The sequence below is a fragment of the Mirounga leonina genome, unplaced genomic scaffold, assembly GCF_011800145.1.
Source record: "Mirounga leonina isolate KUSES-001 unplaced genomic scaffold, KU_Mleo_1.0 Mir_93, whole genome shotgun sequence".
Taxonomy (NCBI): domain Eukaryota; kingdom Metazoa; phylum Chordata; class Mammalia; order Carnivora; family Phocidae; genus Mirounga; species Mirounga leonina.
The window spans coordinates 50,612,674-50,632,498 of NW_023270854.1; the positions used below are offsets into that span (position 1 = coordinate 50,612,674).

The 19,825-nt window shown below is 34.6% G+C and overlaps 1 protein-coding gene across 1 annotated transcript; it reads left to right on the plus strand.

Annotated features, from left to right (window-relative positions):
- The first annotated feature begins 17,779 nt into the window (after positions 1 to 17,779).
- On the plus strand, positions 17,780 to 18,194 carry LOC118004441 (ubiquitin-conjugating enzyme E2 N-like). The gene has a single exon (XM_034995758.1). The coding sequence runs from the start codon at positions 17,814 to 17,816 to the stop codon at positions 18,192 to 18,194; it is 381 nt and encodes a 126-aa protein (XP_034851649.1). The 5' UTR covers positions 17,780 to 17,813.
- The last annotated feature ends 1,631 nt before the right edge of the window (positions 18,195 to 19,825 follow it).

Here is a 19,825-nt window from a genome sequence, read left to right on the forward strand (position 1 = left end):
GCAAGAGGGATAATGTGATCAAAGTTTGGAAGAAATGGACAAGGAAGCTTTGGGTAACAATCAAAAGACTTCATTAAACAAGTCATTTCAAGTCCTCAGTTATCTGTAAAATAAATATATTAGGTCACATAATTTTAACTTCCTTAAAATGCTAATGATAACTTAAGAGCGCTTACTATGTGAAAAACACTGTATTAATAATTTTACATGAATTATCTCATCTAGCCCTCATAATGACCCCATGATGCAGATCCTGCTACTCAAAGTTTGGCAATAACCAGCAGCTTTGATAAGCATCATCTGGAGAGTTTAAAAATGCAGAATATCAGATTCCATATTAAACACAATTAATGAGTGACAGAATCTTAACAAGGTTCTTAGATGATTCATTTGTGAAGGAATTTTTGAAAATCCTTGATGTAGATATGTGAGTATTAACATTTCATAGAAATTGAATCAAAGAGCTAAAGTAATTTGTTCAAGACTGGTTAGCTAATATGTTATGGTGACAAGTTTTAACCAAGGGAATCTGGCTTAGAAACTGCTATTAGCCACTGTTCTGATATGCTTAGTTTCCGTGGTTCTATAGGCAGATACATAAGGGTTTACGTTAGAAAAGGAAGCACAGCTGGATGGAAGTAAGCTTGCTTTGCAGCATAAGGATTTAGTCTTAGGGTAACTGATGTTTCCTAATTATCATAAGTGGAGACAATATAGTAGAATTCAACTATTCAACTAAGATATAATTAAAATACTATAGGGAGTGACCATTAAAAGAATACTGTTATAGGGGTTCCTGGGTGGCTCAGTCCTTAGGCTTCTGCCTTCCGCTTGGCTCATGATCCCGGAATCCTGGGATCGAGCCCTGTATCAGGCTCCCTGCTTGGCAGGAAGCCTGCTTCTCCTTCTCCCAATCCCTCTGCTTGTGTCCCTCTCTTGCTGTCTCTTTCTCACTCAGATAAATAAATAAAATCTAAAAAAAAAAAAAAAGAATACTGTTTTAATAATATATGTTTTAAGAAATGTCAAGAATCCTTTGAGTGATTTTTCCAATATATGTGATAAGAATGTTAAAATTTGTAATTTCGTCCTGAAAGGGCAGTTTAATAGATGCACAAAGATATTTCTTTCCTAGCTTTAAAATACCTTGAAATACTTAAAATGCTATGAAAGAAGAATATATGGATTTTCATATTCCCACTATATTGTCTATTTCAACTGTTATTTAATATCATGGCTTCATTTTTGTTGCTAGAATCTAGTTTTAGGTAATTCAGAAAATCAACCAGTCATTCAATCAGGGTGTTAGGACAACTTTTATTTATCAAACTAGTTGTTTAGATCAAACTCTTAGTTTACTCAACTCAAGGTCATCATCCCAGGGGCAACAGTTTCTTCATTGTCTTTTATACATCTTGGTAATGTGATTAGATTTCTTAGGACAATTTCCAGGTGAGAATGGCTGTCATGAAAATACTTGGTTCTCTTCTTTTCTTATAACAACACAACAGTCCTGAATTAGCCTCTTAAAATGTTTAATAATTTGGGATTCTTGTTTTGGAGGTGCACAGAAAATTTAGTTGCTTAGCAACAGGATTAGTATACTTTTAGCAAGTTCATTAACCTTATAGAATGTCATAAAGCAAATTGCAACTGCATTTTACATATGTCCCTTGTCCTTAAAAAATAGTGATCCATGCTTTTTGTATTATCCCTATTTCATGTTTCTGATAATGGTACAGATTTAGATAGTAATGCCTAGGTACAATGAGTCTATTTTTTTTTTTTTACAAAAATATATTCTCTTTTCAATTTTAGTAGTAAGAATGAAACACTTCTGGAATTTCTGAAATAATCAAATGCCATTCACAGACTTATTTTTGTTAGGGAAGCAGCATTCATTTCTTTGTTTGAGTTCTTCAACAGTGACTATCAACCCAGGTTTTAAGATTTGAAGTGTTCTTAAAATATCTATGCCTGTCCTCAACCTTAGGAGGTAGGGTATACATAAGGAGTCTGGGGTTGAGTCGAACACATATTTTTCAAAGCTCTCCAGGTGATACTAATTTGCATACAGGGCTGAGGATTGCATATAACACATATATGTATGAATTTCAAATAGAGATCTGTTGCAAAAATTGGGATGGAGAAATATCAAGGAAGGAAAGACCAAAGAAGCAGAGAATGTAGGACAAGTTCCCGCTGTTACAATCTTTTTTTCTTCTCATATACTTGTTTTTCATATTTTTCAGTGTTTTATTGTTTAGTGCATGGCATGCAAGGCTCAGATGTGTTTATTCTATATTAAATTTTTTCCCTTTCTTTTGTGCTCAATACCAAATTTTCTTTAGATCTAACTAAATTAATTGCATTGACCCAACCAATTAATATTCTGAGTTTATGCTTTCTAGCTTAATAGGGAAAGTGTTAGAAAAAGTGGTATTTACAAAATAAGCTAAAATAAACCTTTCCATCATTTTTATTTATGAAAAGTCAGTAATTTTAATATCAGCATTTTAATATTCAGATCAACTGATACATTAATTTGTAGTATCTGTATTTAAAGATTCAGCTTTACTTAATTTTGAATCAGTCATACTTGAAAATTTTATATTCTTGATCTTTCTTTCACTAAGTGTTTATGATTCAGATGTGCTGGGAATATATTGGATTATAGTAAGGGCTAGTGTGTTTTGTGGAATTTTATTCATGGAGGTTTTCCATCATTCAGGGGCAGTGGAAAGCACCATTTTGCAACACCTGCACAAATGATTTTAGATTCCTTTCTTTTTGGAGCTGGATGCATCAGTACCATATTGTTTTCATGGTTCTTTTCTTTCCCTCTGCTAGGGATTCATGGTCTCTTGTTCTTACCTTTTTTATAAGAACTGCTTCTTTGTATTGTATCAAATGACAGGCTTTAGTGAATTTCGACGATTTTCTAGACACTCTCTACTACTGACTGCTTTTAGAGGGGATGTAAAATGGCTGTGGACCCTGAATTCTTCCTTGTTAGCTGGGTCTGGAGTTCCTGGGCTTTGAAAAATATTTAACAGGCACTGTCCATTCAGTAGTCAAGTTTTTAAAAAGCTGCAGTTTTACTCAACTTACCCATTTCCTTGTTAACAGCCTTGTATAGGACCGTTGGTGTTTCAGTGCATTGTCATTTGCCCTAAAAATATGTGGAACTGATTCTGCCATGTTGATTTAACCCCACTTTCCAGTCCAGGGAAAATATTTCCTATTACTTGTATGATTTTTGTTGGCAACAAGAAATGCAATTGTATGATTTTTGTTGGCAACAAGAAATGCAAACAGGCTATGGATATTAAGAAAAATGTATAGTCACTTTTCATTCCCTATACAAACTTCTTGAGTGCCTATTAAATTCAGAGCATAGTACTAGGTTCTATGACTATTGCCAAGAAATCTGAAATATAATTGAAAGTGTTAGATACTTTATTGTCCTGATGTTATAGCAGTTAACCATAGAGATTGATCACCTCCCTTTTGCTGTTCCTCTCCCACTGAATTCTAGAGTATATTCATAGAGAGTCATTGTCATTTTAATTATAGGGTATTCACTCTTGGTTCTGGAATTGCTCTGATAGAACAAAAGCATGGAGAAAAAGTACAAAGATAAGTACAACATTTGGATACAAAAATGCTTAATCTGTGCCTTAAAAAAATCAGAATATAGCTATGTTGGCATTTTTTAAAATGCAAGTTTAATCTACTGTATCAGGGTAATAGTTCTTAGAATAAATTATACTACCAGTTTTATTTTATGGCAACTAATACTAAACAGGATTGATGTGCTTTTATTGCTGAGTAATAACACAAGAATTTTCCATCTCTATTGCCTCTTAAAAAATTAGCAACAAGTTCTTGCGAAAAGATTATAATGCTTTGTAATATATATAGCCCTGTTTTCCTGACCACAGTTATTAGAACAGGAATCTACATTCTACTGATATGTGACACTGTAGAGACTGAACCAGTAAGAGGCAGTGATTAGGAGCATGTGCAGAGTGACTGAGAACATGGACACAGGACTCATCCACGCCACCACTTACTAGCTAGGTGACTTTGGCATATTTATGTAACCATTCTAAGCATCAGTTTCCCTACTTGTAAAAAGGGGTATGAATTATACTTATTTCATTTGATTTTTATTAGGTTTAAATGAAATAAATAATATATAAAAAGCACCTGGGCCCTAGTAAGAATTCAATAATTAGCAATCATTAGTATTTCTATCTCTTAGAGATTTCTGTCCAATAAGGACCCTATCCTGAATAGGTGTTAATCAAACCAATATGATTCTCCATTAGAAAGTTTATGTGTGGTGAAGAAAGAAAGAGCAGTATGAAATAGATGCAGAGGAGCTAAACGCAATAGTATAGCAGTCACTAGACCAGGAAGAATGCCAATAGAGCTACTGCTATCGTTACTGTTACCAGGACACAGAATGAGAGCCCCATTCTCCATGAGGCCTGAGTGTATGACCAGTGAAATGGTATTCTCTGCTCCTATGCTCCCAATAAATTTTCATAGCTGAAGGCATTTCTGTGTCTCTATGGTATTTTTGGTATAGACTTCCAAGATATTTTGTTAAATTTATCCCTGTGTATCATATTTTATTTTTGTCTTTCTGAATGATGTCATCTTCATTGGAGTTTTTAATTTCTATCTGGTATATAGGAACATACTGGTTATTTTATGTTGATTTTATGCTTACTACGCTGTTTGAATGCTATTATTAATTCCAATTTTTTCAACATACCTGTTGAATTTTCTATGTACAAATTCATACATTGTCTATGAATGATGGTGGTTTTATTTATTTTTACCTAATTTCTATTGCACTAACTAGAGGATACAATTCACTGTTGAAGAGAAAAAGTGATAACAGAAATCCTTTGTACACTGCTTAATTTTAAGGGGTTGCTCCTACAATTTCATCATTAATTTTAATTTTTGTAATTTTTTTGTAGTTTCCTTTATCACATCAAGGAATTTCCTTTCTATTCCCAGCTTATTTAAAGTTTTTAATGATGAATGGGTACTAAATTTGAACAATAATTTTTCTGCTAGGGCTGTGCCATCCTCCATTAATTCCTCAATGTGTTAAATTTATTCAAAGTAATTTCTTTTTTTTTTTAAAGATTTTATTTATTTGAGAGAGAGAATGAGATAGAGAGAGCATGAGAGGGGGGAGGGTCAGAGGGAGAAGCCGACTCCTTGCTGAGCAGGGAGCCCAATGCAGGACTTGATCCCAGGACTCCAGGATCATGACCTGAGCCAAAGGCAGTCGCTTAACCAACTGAGCCACCCAGGCGCCCCTATTCAAAGTAATTTCTGTTAAGTAATTATTGCATCTCAGAAATGAACCCTTCTTGTATATTAGTATTTTAAAATAATACTTTTGGATTCAATATGTTAAATATTTATTAGGAATTTCTTGCATCTATAATCTATAAATGAGGATTGGAATTTTCCTGTCTCATATTCTCCTTAACTCTTTACAAATGTTATTTCAACCTCATTTTCTCAGGGATAATCTGAATCTCTTTAATGACTGATAATGTCAAACATCTCATGTGCTCATCTGCCACCCATATCTCTTTTTGGTGAAATGTCTGCATGAATCTTTGCCCACGTTTTATTGTGTTGTTGTTTTTTCTTTTTACTGTGGATATTTATATTATGAATTTGAGTCCTTTCACAGATACGTGTTTTGCCAATATTTTTTATCTGTGGTTTGTCTTTTTATTTCTTAAAGTATCTTTTGAGAAGCAGAATTGTTTTAATTTTGATAAAATCCAGTGTATCACATTTTGTATGGCTTGGTTTTTTTTTGGTATACTACCTAAAAAACTGTCTTTTCTAGGGTGCCTGGGTGGCTCAGTTGGTTAAGCGACTGCCTTCGGCTCAGGTCATGATCCTGGAGTCCCGGGATCGGGTCCCACATTGGGCTCCCTGCTCAGCAGGGAGTCTGCTTCTCCCTCTGACCCTCCCCGCTCTCATGCTCTCTCTCTATCTCATTCTCTCTCTCAAATGAATAAATAAAATCTTAAAAAAAAAAAACAAAAAAACCCCCTGTCTTTTCTATTGTTGGAATGTTTTCTACTAGATAGTTTATAGTTTTAGGGTTCATACCTAGGTCTGTGATGAAGTTGTTATTTTTTTAATATGGTGCAGGACAAAGGTCAAGGTGTTTTTTGTTGTTGTTATATCTGATGGCCTGACCCTTTTATTATCACACATCACACAATGTTCCTCTTTATCTCCAGTAACTTTTTTTAGTCTAATTTTCTTGATATTAGTACAGTCACTCCAGATTTCTTGTGCTTTCTGTTTGCATTATCTATCTTTTCCATCCCATTATATTAAATCTATTGTGTTTTTAATCTTCCTGTAGAGAGCATGTAATTGTGTCTTGTTCTGTAATCTAGTCTGATAATTTCTGCCTGTTGATTAGAATGTTTCATCTATTTACATCTAAAGTAATTACTAGTAATGTAGCATTTGCATCTGTCATTTCAGTTTTTTTTAATATATCTTACATGCTTTCTGTTTTATATCCCCTCTTTTTAAAAGATATTTTTAGATTTTATTTTTTTAGTGGTTGCTCTGGGTATTAAAATGAATTCTTAATTTAAAGTAATCTACATTGGATTAATACCAATTTCATTACAATAGTATACAAAAGCTTTGCTCTAATATAGTTCCATTTTCTTCCCTTCCTTTGTAGTATTATCATACAAATTACAAACTTGTACTTTATGAACCTACCAACACAGTTTTATAATAATTACTTCATGTTATTGTGTTTCAAAAGAAGAAAGTGTTACAAAAATGTTTATGTTGTTTTTTACATTTACTTATGTAGATTCTATTAGCACTGTTATTTATTTCTTTGTGTGGATTTGGGCTACTCACTAGCATTCTTTCATATCAGGACTCCATTCTGTATTTCTTGTAGGCAAAGTATGCTAGTGAAAAAATCTCTGTGCTTTTGCTTACAGTGTCATGTCTTCCAAATTTTTGAAGGATAGTTTTTCTGGGTATAGAATTCTTGGTTAATAGCCTTTGCCTTTCAATGCCTTGAAGATGTCACCCCACTCTGTTTTGTCCAGAGTCAGTTGTTCATTTTATTGAGCATTCCTAATCCAAGTCTTTTTTCATCTTTCTGCTTTCAAGTATGTATAAATTGATTTATTAAATATAGGAAGTTTTGGACCTTTACTTCTTCAAATATACTTTAAGTATATTTGAAGTATAAGTTAAGTATAACTTCTTTCTTCTCCTCTAGGAGTCCATTCAAACATTTATTGCTGTCTTGATTGTGTTCCACAGGCCTCTGTTCATTTTTCTTTTTTCCTTTTTTTTTTTTTCTCTTTGTTTCTCAGACTGGATGGCTTCTATTGATCTATCTTCAAATTTTCTGATTCTTTGTTTTGCCAGCTCAAATCCACTGCTGAGTCCCTCTGGTTAATTTTTCATTACTATTATTTTCCTTTTCAACTTGACATTTTCTATTTGGTCCTTTTTAATAACTTCCCTCTATTGATATTCTTGTTTGGTTGAGCAGTGTTCTTATGCTTTTCTTTAATGTTTTAGATATATTTTTCTTTATTTAGTTGAACATTTTATAATGACTGCTTTAAAATGTTTTTCTAATGAGTCCAACTTATGAGATTCTTTGGGTACTGTTTCTAATGACTGCCTTTTTACCTTTGTGTATAAGCCATACTTTCATGTTTCTTTCATGTCTCATAATATTTTGCTGAAAACTAGAAATTTAAAATAATATAATATAGCAAGTTTTGTTGTTGTTGCTGTTTGTTGTTGTTGTTTCTACTGATGTGGTTTGTTTGTTTAGTGACTTTCCTGAATTCTCTAAAGTCTGTATTCTTTGATCTGTGCAGTTGCTGAAGTTGTCACTTGATTAATGTGTGTTCAGCCAATGACTGAATGGGTATTTCCTTAAATGCTTTGAACCAATGTCTTCTACCCTTTCTGAGGGACTCTGTATTTATGTTGGGTATTCCTTTAACATTCTGGTAGTTTATAACTTTTCTTGTTATATAACCATCTTGTGCAGAACCTCAACATCAGAGTTGAGAGATCAGGGCTTTCTCAGGGTTTTTTTCTGAACATGCAAACAACTTTGTGTTTGTATGTGGAATTCTCAATGCTCAGGAATATGTCAGAGCTTTTCAAAGTCCTCTGTGGGCATCTCATTCCCAGATTTTACTTTTAAGTTTTTTGGACAATCTCATGTTTGCCTCAGCTAGTATCAGCAGTGCAGGAAGCTGTAATACTAAATAGCTGCTGCTGATACTGTTTGATAATAACCTGGGGAGGGGATTTTCCCAATGAGAAAAATCGGAGTTCAAATAAAAATAAACCCTGTGAATGGAGATTTTTCCAGACAATTGTCAAGCAGGTCAAATTATGACAATTTTCTGGGATACGGCTTTTGTGGAGCTCCAAACCTCCTCTGTAATGCCTTCAGGCTGCTGATCTTATAGCTACCATGCTTGCAAATCTGTTGTATTATTTAAGGCTACTATGGAGTGGGGAAAGGAGGAAGGGAACAGAACAAGTTGCAATGCCACAAAACTTGTTCTTACTGAGATTAAGTAATCTTTCTGGAAAAAAACACACGTTAGATTATTGCAAGCCTTTGCTTAATTTCCAGAAATATGAAAAAGTTGATTTTGACAATTTTTCACTGCTTTTATAAGGGAACAGATTTGGTGGTATCATTTCTCTACCATTCTCCTGGTGGGAGGCATTAATAGACCTTTTCTTACAAATATCTTCCTCTGAAAAAGTTCTGGAGCAGAACACAATTTGCCAGGTGCTCCAGGGAACATATTCTTATAGGAGTACTTTCTATATTCTTTTCTTGGCACACACTCAGTCAAAATAGGTAATTTAAATGTGAAGTCCAAATTCAGGTGAGGTATCTTACATTCAAAAAAAAAAAAAAGAAAGAAAGAAATTCTAAATGGAAACCTTTTCTATTTAGAGCCCAGACTAAGGCAGATGTGAGTCTTTGTTGCTCTCACATGCTAGTTTTTTCTAAACCACCCTTTCAGTGAGTATGGCCATAAGTGAAATGGCCTCCAGTATAGCAAATTGGGTTGCATCACACCCTGTTCTCCTTCTTCTCCAAATATCACACAATCACACTTCTCAAAACAAATCTGTTCTTTCAAGGATTTGTTCTTGTTAAGGGTAGCCACTATCTGCTTCAATTAATATAATGGAGGAGGGGAGTACCACTGTTGGTTCTTCACTCCATTCATGCTCACGTGATCAATGTTATCTGATGACTCTGCTGAAGCTCTTGATTCTTACTACACGTCATGTATCAATCCAAAGGTCAGGTTGTTGGGTGGAGGCTGTATACTTGCTCAGTTTTGTTTCTCTTTGCTTTCTTCTTTATCTTTCTTTATGCTCCTCATTGGAATTTGAGAATCTTGGATTCTACACCAAATAGAGTAGTTTGTGAGTGCTACATAACACATATACCCATCTATGACACAGCACAGTTATCTTAAAAACATCATCCATCTTGGGCTCATCTAGGAAAATATGATGAAAATAAAAGCAACAGGTATAACTTTCTACCCCAACCTACGTCCTTCTGGCCCTTAAGTGTTCAAGGCTTTGGGGGCATCTGTGTGGCTCAGTCAGTTAAGCGGCTGCCTTCGGCTCAGGTCATGATCCTGGGGTCCTGGGATCGAGCCCCACGTCTGGTTCCCTGCTCAGCGGAGAGCCTGCTTCTCCCTCTCCCTCTGCCTGCCACTCTGCCTCCTTGTGCTCTCTCTCTCTCTATCTGTAGAATAAATAAATGAAATCTGTAAAAAAAAAAAAAAGCGTTCAAGTCTTTGAATTCTCTTTGTATAAAGCCTGAACTAATTTTTAGTTTTAAATTGTATCAACTTAATTATATATCTTTATCCTCTCATATTGGGACTCCTGCCTAATTATGATCATATTTACTGAAGATAATAGCTAACTTTGTCATAACCTTAAAATTTCATTTGATTCTTCCAACAACTTTTTGAGAAGAAACTGTTATGATGCCCATTTCATAAGTGAAGAAACAGGTTTAGTACATTTAAATAACTTAGCTAGGTATACCAACGCAAACTGTAGAGTCAGCATTCAGAATCATTTCTTTTACTTTACTTTAACTACCTTACATGACTATTATTTTCTCTCAGAATACAAAAATAATGGAGAATAAATCAAATCAAAGCAAAATGGACAATGTGTTTCTAGAATGGAAAGAAATGGAAACACTGTTTTTATTCACAGGTGATATGATTGTGTAGAAAATCCAAGGAAAGCTACTCCAAAAATCTGCTAATATTAATGAGTTTAGCAAGAGAGCAACATACAAGCTCAACATCCAGAAATCAATTGTATTTCTATATATCAAATAATCATATATAAAAATTCTAAAGTACTATTCAAAATATTATCAAACATGGAATATGTATGGCTGAGTCTGACAAAAGATATTAAAGGCCTGCATACTGAAAAATATAAAGCACTACTGAGAGAAAGTACATATCTAAGTAAATGAAGAGGTATACCATCTATAGATTGGAAGACTCAATATTGTTGAGATGTAAATTCTTCCCAAATTGATGTAAAGATTTAACACAGCTCCAGTCAAATCCCAGAAGGAATTTTTGTGAGACTAGACAAACTAATTGAAAATTAATGTGGAAATGCAAACTACTTAGATTAGCCAAAATAAGTTTGTAAAAGGAAGACTAGAGTTGGAGAACTACTACTATTTAATGTCAAGACACTATAAAGCTATTGTAATCAGGACATTTTCAGTATTGCCAAAGCTAGATAAATAGATAAAAGGAACAGAATGGAAGTCCAGCAATAGACACGCACATATATGGACAACCGGTTTTTGAAAAGGTGCAAAGTCAATTCAGTGGAGAAACAGTGTTCATCAAATAGTGCTCAAACAGTTGGCTAACCATATGCAAAAAACCCAAACCAAAACAAAAACAAACATTGATCCATAACCTACACCATATGTTATAATTAACTCAAAATGAATTATTGGCCTAAATATAAAACTTAAAACTATAAAACTTGTAGAAAAAAAAGATAGGAAAACTTTTGTGACTTTGGGTTAGCAAAGAATGCTCAGATATGGCAAGAAAACATACATATTAGGAAAAGGTAAATTGGATTTCATTAAAAATTAAAACTTTCTGCCCTTCAAAAGATACTTTTAAGAGAATGAAAAGATAAGCCACAGCTGGTAGAAAATATTTGTAAAGCATATAAAGGACTTGTATTCATAATCTCTGAACAACCCTCAAAACTTTATAAGAAGAAATCATGCAAACTAATAAAAAAAACTGGATAAAATATTTGAAAAAACACTTTAGTAACCATCAGTAGTTGCCTGGGGATGGAATGGAAATTACACGTAGGCAAGAAGAAACTTTTGGAGGTGATGAATATGATTATTAGTAATCATAGTGATGATTTAAAGAGGATATACATATATAAAAAGTTATCAAATTATACATTTTAATATATGTAGTTTATTATATATAAATTAAATCTTAATAAAACTATTGAAAAAAGAAAATATTTAAATCTATATTTTGAGGGTTCAGCCAAAAGAAAAAAAATGTAATAACTCTAGAATTTTTATTCTAAGCAAATATTTGAATATTTTCTTCATGTAATATTACTTATTTTTTATGTCTTGGAATGAATGGGATCTAGTTCCTGACTTTAAACTATAAGGAGAATTATTATAGCTCTTTTCAGAGAAAGATTACTATATTTTTAGTTCAAAATTACCTTCAGGGAACCAGGAGCCAACCTATCCTAATGACACCTTACACACTGATAGAGAAGCTGATCTGATAGACATCAAAAACAGGAGGTAACTTGTTGGATGAAGATTGCTAGTAGTATGATATACTTGGGGAAGAAAATAACCCTTCAGCTTCAGTAGTTGCTCGTGTAATTGAGCTCGCCTGTGGGAAGAATAGAAGTAGTTTGGGTAGTTAACATTGATTTATAGATCTCCTCTCTTCCCTTCTCTATGCATAAAGACAAGTTTCTCTCTACCACAAAAAAAAAAAAAAAAAGGAAAAGAAAAAGAAAAAGAAAAATTAAACTGAGAAGTTATTTCAGGAGCTTGAGTAAATTAAGTAGAATATATTTTCCATTGGTTCCTTATATAAGGTAAAGAAGAAATATTTGCAGCATATAATGGACAGCAATTTTTAGTATTAATACTGCATGAAGAACTAATGAAAGTCAACCCAAAAAAAGATGAACAACCAAACAAGAAAATGATAAAAAATATATACATTATATGATGTAGATGAAAGAAGAAATATAAGTAGCCAATAAATATGTAAGGAAGTTCTGTAAGCTCAGGGGTATACCAATAAAACAATATTCTTTTCTCCTATCAGTTTGGCAAAAGTTGAACACACGCACACACACACAAACAGACACACGCACACAAGTGCACACACACATTACATTACTGACAACTGCAACAATTCTCTTACTGCTACTATCCATCTGTGCTTTTTAGTTCTGTTGCACAGGTGTCTTTCTTGGAATTCTCATTGCCATTGTCATGGGTTAGAGCCACTGTATCCTGAATCATTTTTTACTAGAATTTGGGGAGAGTTCAATCACGAGGAAACCATGTATCAAGGCTGAAATCTAGCCTCAAAGTCTCCCTCATTCAGAAAGAATCTTTTCTATTTTTTAACAGAGGAGAGCTGCCAGAAAATATATAACTATAGTGAAGTCTCACTCTTTATTGCAAGCATTTCTTTGCCAGATTTTGGAAAAAGTCGTAAGTGCTCATTGTCCTCTATGAAAGAAGATAAAGACAAGAATGGGATTTTGGCATGAGTCAAAAATAGCATTAAGCATCTTGATTGGTGTTGTATCTTACCATTGCTGACATGATGAATTCTAAACACAATTTGTGGCTCATGTGGTAATAATATATATACATATTATATTATATATATTGTATATAATGTATATTATATATATAACAAATGAAAATGTAATGTGTCTTTAGTTAAAACAATGGAAGTTGAGATGTCTGAAAGAAAGCATAAGATTATCAAATGCTGTTTCTCATTAACCTGGAGAGTAAATGTATAAAGGAAGAAGCAAATAATTTTTTTAAATAGCTCAAAAAATCTTTTCATTGCCTTGTATTTCTGATAATTTCCAAGACATTGTGCACTTGAGATTCAATGCAAATGTTATTTTCAGTTAAAAATTAGTCTCTATCACATACTAGTTCTTTCTCATTAACTTGCCATCCTGTAGACAACCAGTCCCTAGTTATTTTTGTGCTGTTCATTGTGCACTAGACTACAATTTATAACTCACATTTTGATTACTTATTACACATTTCTGCTTACTTGAGTTTTTACCAGCTTCAAACTACTTTTTGTAAGTGAAAATTAAGTTGAAAACTCCAGTTATAAAATTAAAACTTAAGTTCCACATTTTTTCACGAATTATTTTAAATAGTTTAAAATGTATTTTTGTGAATCTGTTAGGAAAGTTAAAATAATTTATTGCTACATGCAAAGGTTACTAACACTGAAGTCCACAGAGCTTCATCCATTTCCCATTAGTACACAAAGAGTGTTAAAGCTCTGAAAATTATGGACACACGCCAACATTAAGTTTGGGAAAGATTGGCTTGGGAGAGAAAAGCAAATAAGAAGAATAGGAATATTCCAGAGTTAAAATTTGAAATGGCCACTTCCCTGTTTGCATTGTCTTTACAAATATTCCAAACAGTTACAGACTTTTCTTAAGAATGCAATGAATGTTATCATGAAAAATTGTGAATAACTGTTAGTTCATTAATAGAGTGGTAAAGGGATGCTTTCAAATGATCAATAAAAGGGTGTTGAAGAGTTTTCAAGAATAGAGACCTTCAAATATTGGCTTTGGAATCCAGACCAGGATGGTGACATCATGGATACTAGGAAGTTACAAAAAATAAAGAGTTCTCAGACTTATTATAAAACATTTTAATTAAGGAAGTCTCAGGTGGGCCCCATGGATCTATAATTTAAAAATGTATCCAGGTTACTCTGATCTTTAGAATACTAACCTTGAGAGATGTTAAAACTTTTTTAAAACCATATGGTTGTGCAGATACTTTGCATAATTTTTTCTTAACTTATTTCACCATAAACTTCCTTCTCCAAGCATCTTAAACAATTGTTATTTTATGGGGCACCTGGGTGGCTCAGTCGTTAAGCGTCTGCTTTCGGCTCAGGTCATGATCCCCGGGTCCTGGGATCAAGTCCTGTATCGGGCTCCCTGCTTGGCGGGAAGCCGGCTTCTCCCTCTCCCACTCTCCCTGCTTGTGTTCCCTCTCTCGCTGTCTCTCTCTCTCTGTTAAAAAATAAACAAAAAATCTTAAAAAAAAAAAAGAATTGTTATTTTATGGATACATTTTGAGAAATGCTTTTCATGGAATTAAAACCATTTGCTGTGGCTATGGAGATTTGGTGGAAAATTGGGTAGTTATAAACAGGTTTTTTTTTTTTTTTAATTTTATTATGTTATGTTAGTCACCATACAATACATCATTAGTTTTTGATGTAGTGATCCACGATCCATTGTTTTCATATAACACCCAGTGCTCCATGCAGTACGTGCCCTCCTTAATACCCATCACCAGGCTAACCAATCCCCCCTCCCCCCTCCCCTCTAAAACTCTGTTTGTTTCTCAGGTCCATAGTCTCTCATGGTTCATCTCTCCCTCCAATCCCCCCCCCATTTTTCCCTTCCTTCTCCTAATGTCCTCCATGTTATTCCTTATGTTCCACAAATAAGTGAAACCATATGATAATTGACTTTCTCTGCTTGACTTATTTCACTTAGCATAATCTCTTCCAGTCCCATCCATGTTGATGTAAAAGTTGGGTATTCATCTTTTCTGATGGCTGAGTAATATTCCATTGTATATATGGACCACATCTTTATCCATTCTTCTGTTGAAAGGCATCTTGGCTCTTTCCACAGTTTGGCTATTGTGGACATTGCTGCTATGAACATTGGGGTGCATATGGCCCTTCTTTTCACTACATCTGTGTCTTTGGGATAAATACCCAGTAGTGCAATTGCTGGGTCATAGGGTAGCTCTATTTTTAAATTTTTGAGGAACCTCCACACTGTTTTCCAAAGTGGCTGTACCAACTTGCATTCCCACCAACAGTGTAAGAGGGTTCCCCTTTCTCCACAACCTCGCCAACATTTGTTGTTTCTTGCCCTGTCCATTTTTGCCATTCTAACTGGTGTAAGGTGGTATCTCAATGTGGTTTTGATTTGGATTTCCCTGATGGCTAATGATGATGAACAGTTTTTCATGTGTCTGTTAGCCATTTGTATGTCTTCTTCAGCGAAGTGTCTTTTCATATCTTCTGCCCACTTTTTGACTTGATTATTTGTTTTTTGGGTGTTGAGTTTGAGAAGTTCCTTATAGATTTTGGATACCAGCCCTTTATCTGTAGTGTCATTTGCAAATATCTTCTCCCATTCTGTGGGTTGCCTCTTTGTTTTGTTGACTGTTTCCTTTGTTGTGCAGAAGCTTTTTATCTTGATGAAGTCCCAAAAGTTCATTTTTGCTTTTGTTTCACTAGCTTTTGGAGATGTATCTTGAAAGAAGTTGCTGTGGCCGATGTCAAAGAGGTTACTGCCTATGTTCTCCTCTAGGATTTTGATGGATTCCTGTCTCACATTGAGGTCTTTCATCCACTTTGAGTTTATCTTTGTGAATGGTGTTAGAGAATGGTCGAGTTTCATTCTTCTGCATGTGGCTGTCCAATTTTCCCAGCACCATTTATTGAAGAGACTCTCTTTTCCATTGCATGTTTTTTCCTGCTTTGTCAAAGATTAGTTGACCATACAGTTGAGGGTCCATATCTGGGTTCTCTATTCTGTTCCATTGGTCTTTTATGTCTGTTTTTGTGCCAGTACCATGCTGTCTTGGTGATCACAGCTTTGTAATATAGCTTGAAATTGGGCAACGTGATGCCCCCAGCCTTGTTTTTCTTTTTCAACATGTCCTTGGCGATTTGAGGTCTTTTCTGATTCCATACAAATTTTAGGATTGTTTGTTCCAGCACTTTGAAAAATGTCATTGGGATTTTGATTGGGATGGCATTGAAGGTATAGATTGCTCTGGGTAGCATAGACATTTTAACAATGTTTATTCTTCCGATCCATGAGCATGGAATATTTTCCATCTTTTTGTGTCTTCTTCAATTTCTTTCATGAGTATTTTGTCAGTCCTAGAGTATAGATCCTTTACCTCTTTGGTTAGGTTTATTCCAAGGTATCTTATGGTTTTTGGTGCTATTGTAAATGGAATCGTTTCTCTAATAAACAGGTTTAAATATAATAGAGATTTGGGAGTGCATGTATGGATACTATTCTCAACATAGTCTAAGGAAAAGAGACCCAGGCAGAACATGAGCAATTAGAGAGAATGTGAAATCAAATAAAGACCAGAATGTGATGTTGTCTGTGAGGCTGACAAAATTACAATCTGGGCTTAAAACTAGAATTGGTCATCCCTTCTTAGAAGCAATCTCAAGAGACAATCAATTGAAAGATCTCTCACCTTTGTTAATAGGCTCTGTTGGGATGAGTGGGAATCTGTCCCTGTCTCCAGGGGCAATTGAATCCCAAGTGCAAAGAACAGTATTGTCAAAGCACTGTTGGTATCAAAAAGGAAGGAGCGTCAGTCATTGCCACTTTGTTTGTTTACAAAGTGCTTCAACTAAGACCCAATGTCCAATAACATAAAAATTGCTAAAACTTTTGTGAAGATAATATTACCATGAGGAAGTAAGGAGAGGACATTGTAGAGCTACATGCTAGAAATAGAGTAGTGGTCAAGTTGTTCCAGGAGCTTTCTGAATGAGATGGTCCTTGTTTTCCCTTCCTTTTTCTTTCCTTTGCTTTATTCCTCCTCTCCTCTTCTCTCTTGTCCCTTATTTTCTTTCCCTTTTTACCCCTTTTAGGTCTTCCTTATGTGCCAGGAATATCTCTGGAGTGACCAGGAGAAAATCCATAGGTTGCTCCCTAAAGGAAAGAATTCCTTGACAATGTCTAACTCCTTCTGCTGTGATTGTTTATTCTCTAAACACTGCTGACCTGACATTTGTTCTTCCAGCTGAGACTTCCACTATGCACACTTCCTCTGCATTTTCACAATATCTGCTGAAACCTCTGTCTTTCTATTTACAAATCTGAATTATGATTACAGTATACAAGTGTCCCACTAAGTAGATTTTTAATGCCTTTAAAACAGGGATTACATTCCTTCATATTGTATACTCAATAGTGTTCGGTACATTATATGTACCTGGAAATTATAATCGATCTGAACCTGGATAAATAAAATAACTAAAAGAGAGAATTTTATGAAAACAGTTCATCCAGATTCTTAGACCAGTAATATTTGCCCACAATCAGTTGTCAATCACTTAGTGCATGCCTGATAATGGTTTACTGGGTGGATATACCAGTGTTTCTTAGAGTCTCAGGCTACTGAATAAGGAGATGACCTCCTAGAGTTTTAGCAGCCTTAAGAGTAACCTAATTCAGGTCAAAAGTAAATTCCACAGAACAAGACTGGTTGAAAAGCGAGATGGCTTTATATATATATAGTTTAAAACCATGAATTAGGGAGTCGAGACCAGAGGCCAAACTCGGGATCTGACAAGATGGCTGGGCTGCCCCACAGGATTATCAAGGAAACCCAGCGTTTGCTGACAGAACCAGTTCCTGGCATTAAAGCAGAACCAGATGAGAACAACACCCGTTATTTTCATGTGGTCATTGCTGGCCCCCAGGATTCTCCCTTTGAGGGAGGGACTTTTAAGCTTGAACTATTCCTACCAGAAGAATACCCGATGGCAGCCCCTAAAGTATATTTCATGACCAAAATTTATCATCCTAATGTAGACAAGTTGGGAAGAATATGTTTAGATATTTTGAAAGATAAGTGGTCCCCAGCACTGCAGATCCGCACAGTTCTGCTATCGATCCAGGCTTTGTTAAGTGCTCCCAATCCAGATGATACAGTAGCAAATGATGACGAATGAAGCCCAAGCCATAGAAACAGCTAGAGCATGGACTAGGTTATATGCCATGAATAATATTTAAAATCGATCTGATCATCAAGTGTGCATCACTTTTCCTGTTCTGCCAAGACCTCTTCCTTTTTTGTTTGCATTTAATGGACACCGTCTTAGAAACATTACAGAATAAAAGCCCAGACATCTTCAGTCCTTTGGTGATTAAATGCACATTAGCAAATCTATGTCTTGTCCTGATTCACTGTCGTAAAGCATGAGCAGAGGCTAGAAGTACCATCTGGATTGTTGTGAAACATTTAAAAGCAGTGGCCCTTCTCTGCTTTTATTCATTTCCCCCATCATGGTTTGAGTATAAAGCACTGTGAATGAAGGTAGTTGTCAGGGTTAGCTGCAAGGGTGTGGGTGTTTTTCTTTATTACATTTTTTGAGGGAGAGAGGTAGTTTTATTTTAATTTTATGGGCTCCTTTCCCCCTTTTTATGGTGATCTAATTGCATTGGTTAAAAGCAGCTAACCAGTTCTTTAGAATATGCTCTCTAGCCAAGTCTAAATTTATGTAGATGCTGTAGATGGACAAGCTTGATTGTTTGAACCAAAATGGGAACATTAAACAAACATCACAGCCCTCACTAATAACATTGTGACTTTGCTGTCAAGCGTAGAATCCTTCCTTCAAGAAAAAGCTTGTGACCATTTTGTATGGCTTGTCTGGAAACTTCTGTAAATCTTATGTTTTAGTAAAATATTTTTTGTTATCCTAAAATAAATAAATAAATAAATAAATAAATAAATAAATAAATAAACCACAAATTATTCTACTCCGGGTTATTTAAATCCTCATTTGAGTGTATCTGCCTCTACGTTAGGACCTCGTAACTAAACAAGATGTGGCCTAACCAGAAATCTAGAGGAAATCAACTGAGTCAATTTAATGCAATAAATATTTATTGGTTATCTATTATGTACAAGGAATATAGGTGAATGATTGAAAGACTAAGAATAAGGGAAAAGATAAAGAAACCTGGGTCACTTTACATGAAGCCAAATTGACCTCAGGGTTTGGGAACTGAGGTAACAGATTTCAGGTCCCTGACAAAATGTCATTTGTAAAACAAAACATGCACATTTCCACCAAGACAAATAAAAAGGATATAAACACAATGAGCATTTTTAGCAGGAAGGGTTTTAGCTTAGAATCAACCTTCCAAGAGTGCTTTACCAAATAGGGCTAGGATGGCTATTTCTTGGGAGATGCTTTTAAGGTTAAGGTAACTTCTTAGTTTCAATTTTTTTAATAAGTAAAAAGGCAAGATCCCTAGAGCTCCCTTCTGGCTATGTAGTTCCAGGATATTTTAGTTCCTTTTTATGCCTCTCCTCTAGTGACCTTAATTCCTTTTATCAATTTAAAGTTTAAACCATTTACAAGGAAAATGTATTTATTTACGAGGATGAGAAATTGCAAACTTTTCCAGGCAAATTTGTTTTAGAGAAAATTCCCTATTTTAAGTAACCTCATGAGTTTCTTAAGGGTAGACACAACCATTAAAAGATGCAGTTAACACAGGGTTTAACTTTGAAGGGGATGATATGAAATACAAAACAGACCTCCCTTTTATAGTGTGTACAAGCATTGTCTTT

Bases quoted from the DNA above. Each gene is read 5' to 3' on its own strand.
- LOC118004441 (XM_034995758.1), top strand. From the start codon at position 17,814: ATGGCTGGGCTGCCCCACAGGATTATCAAGGAAACCCAGCGTTTGCTG.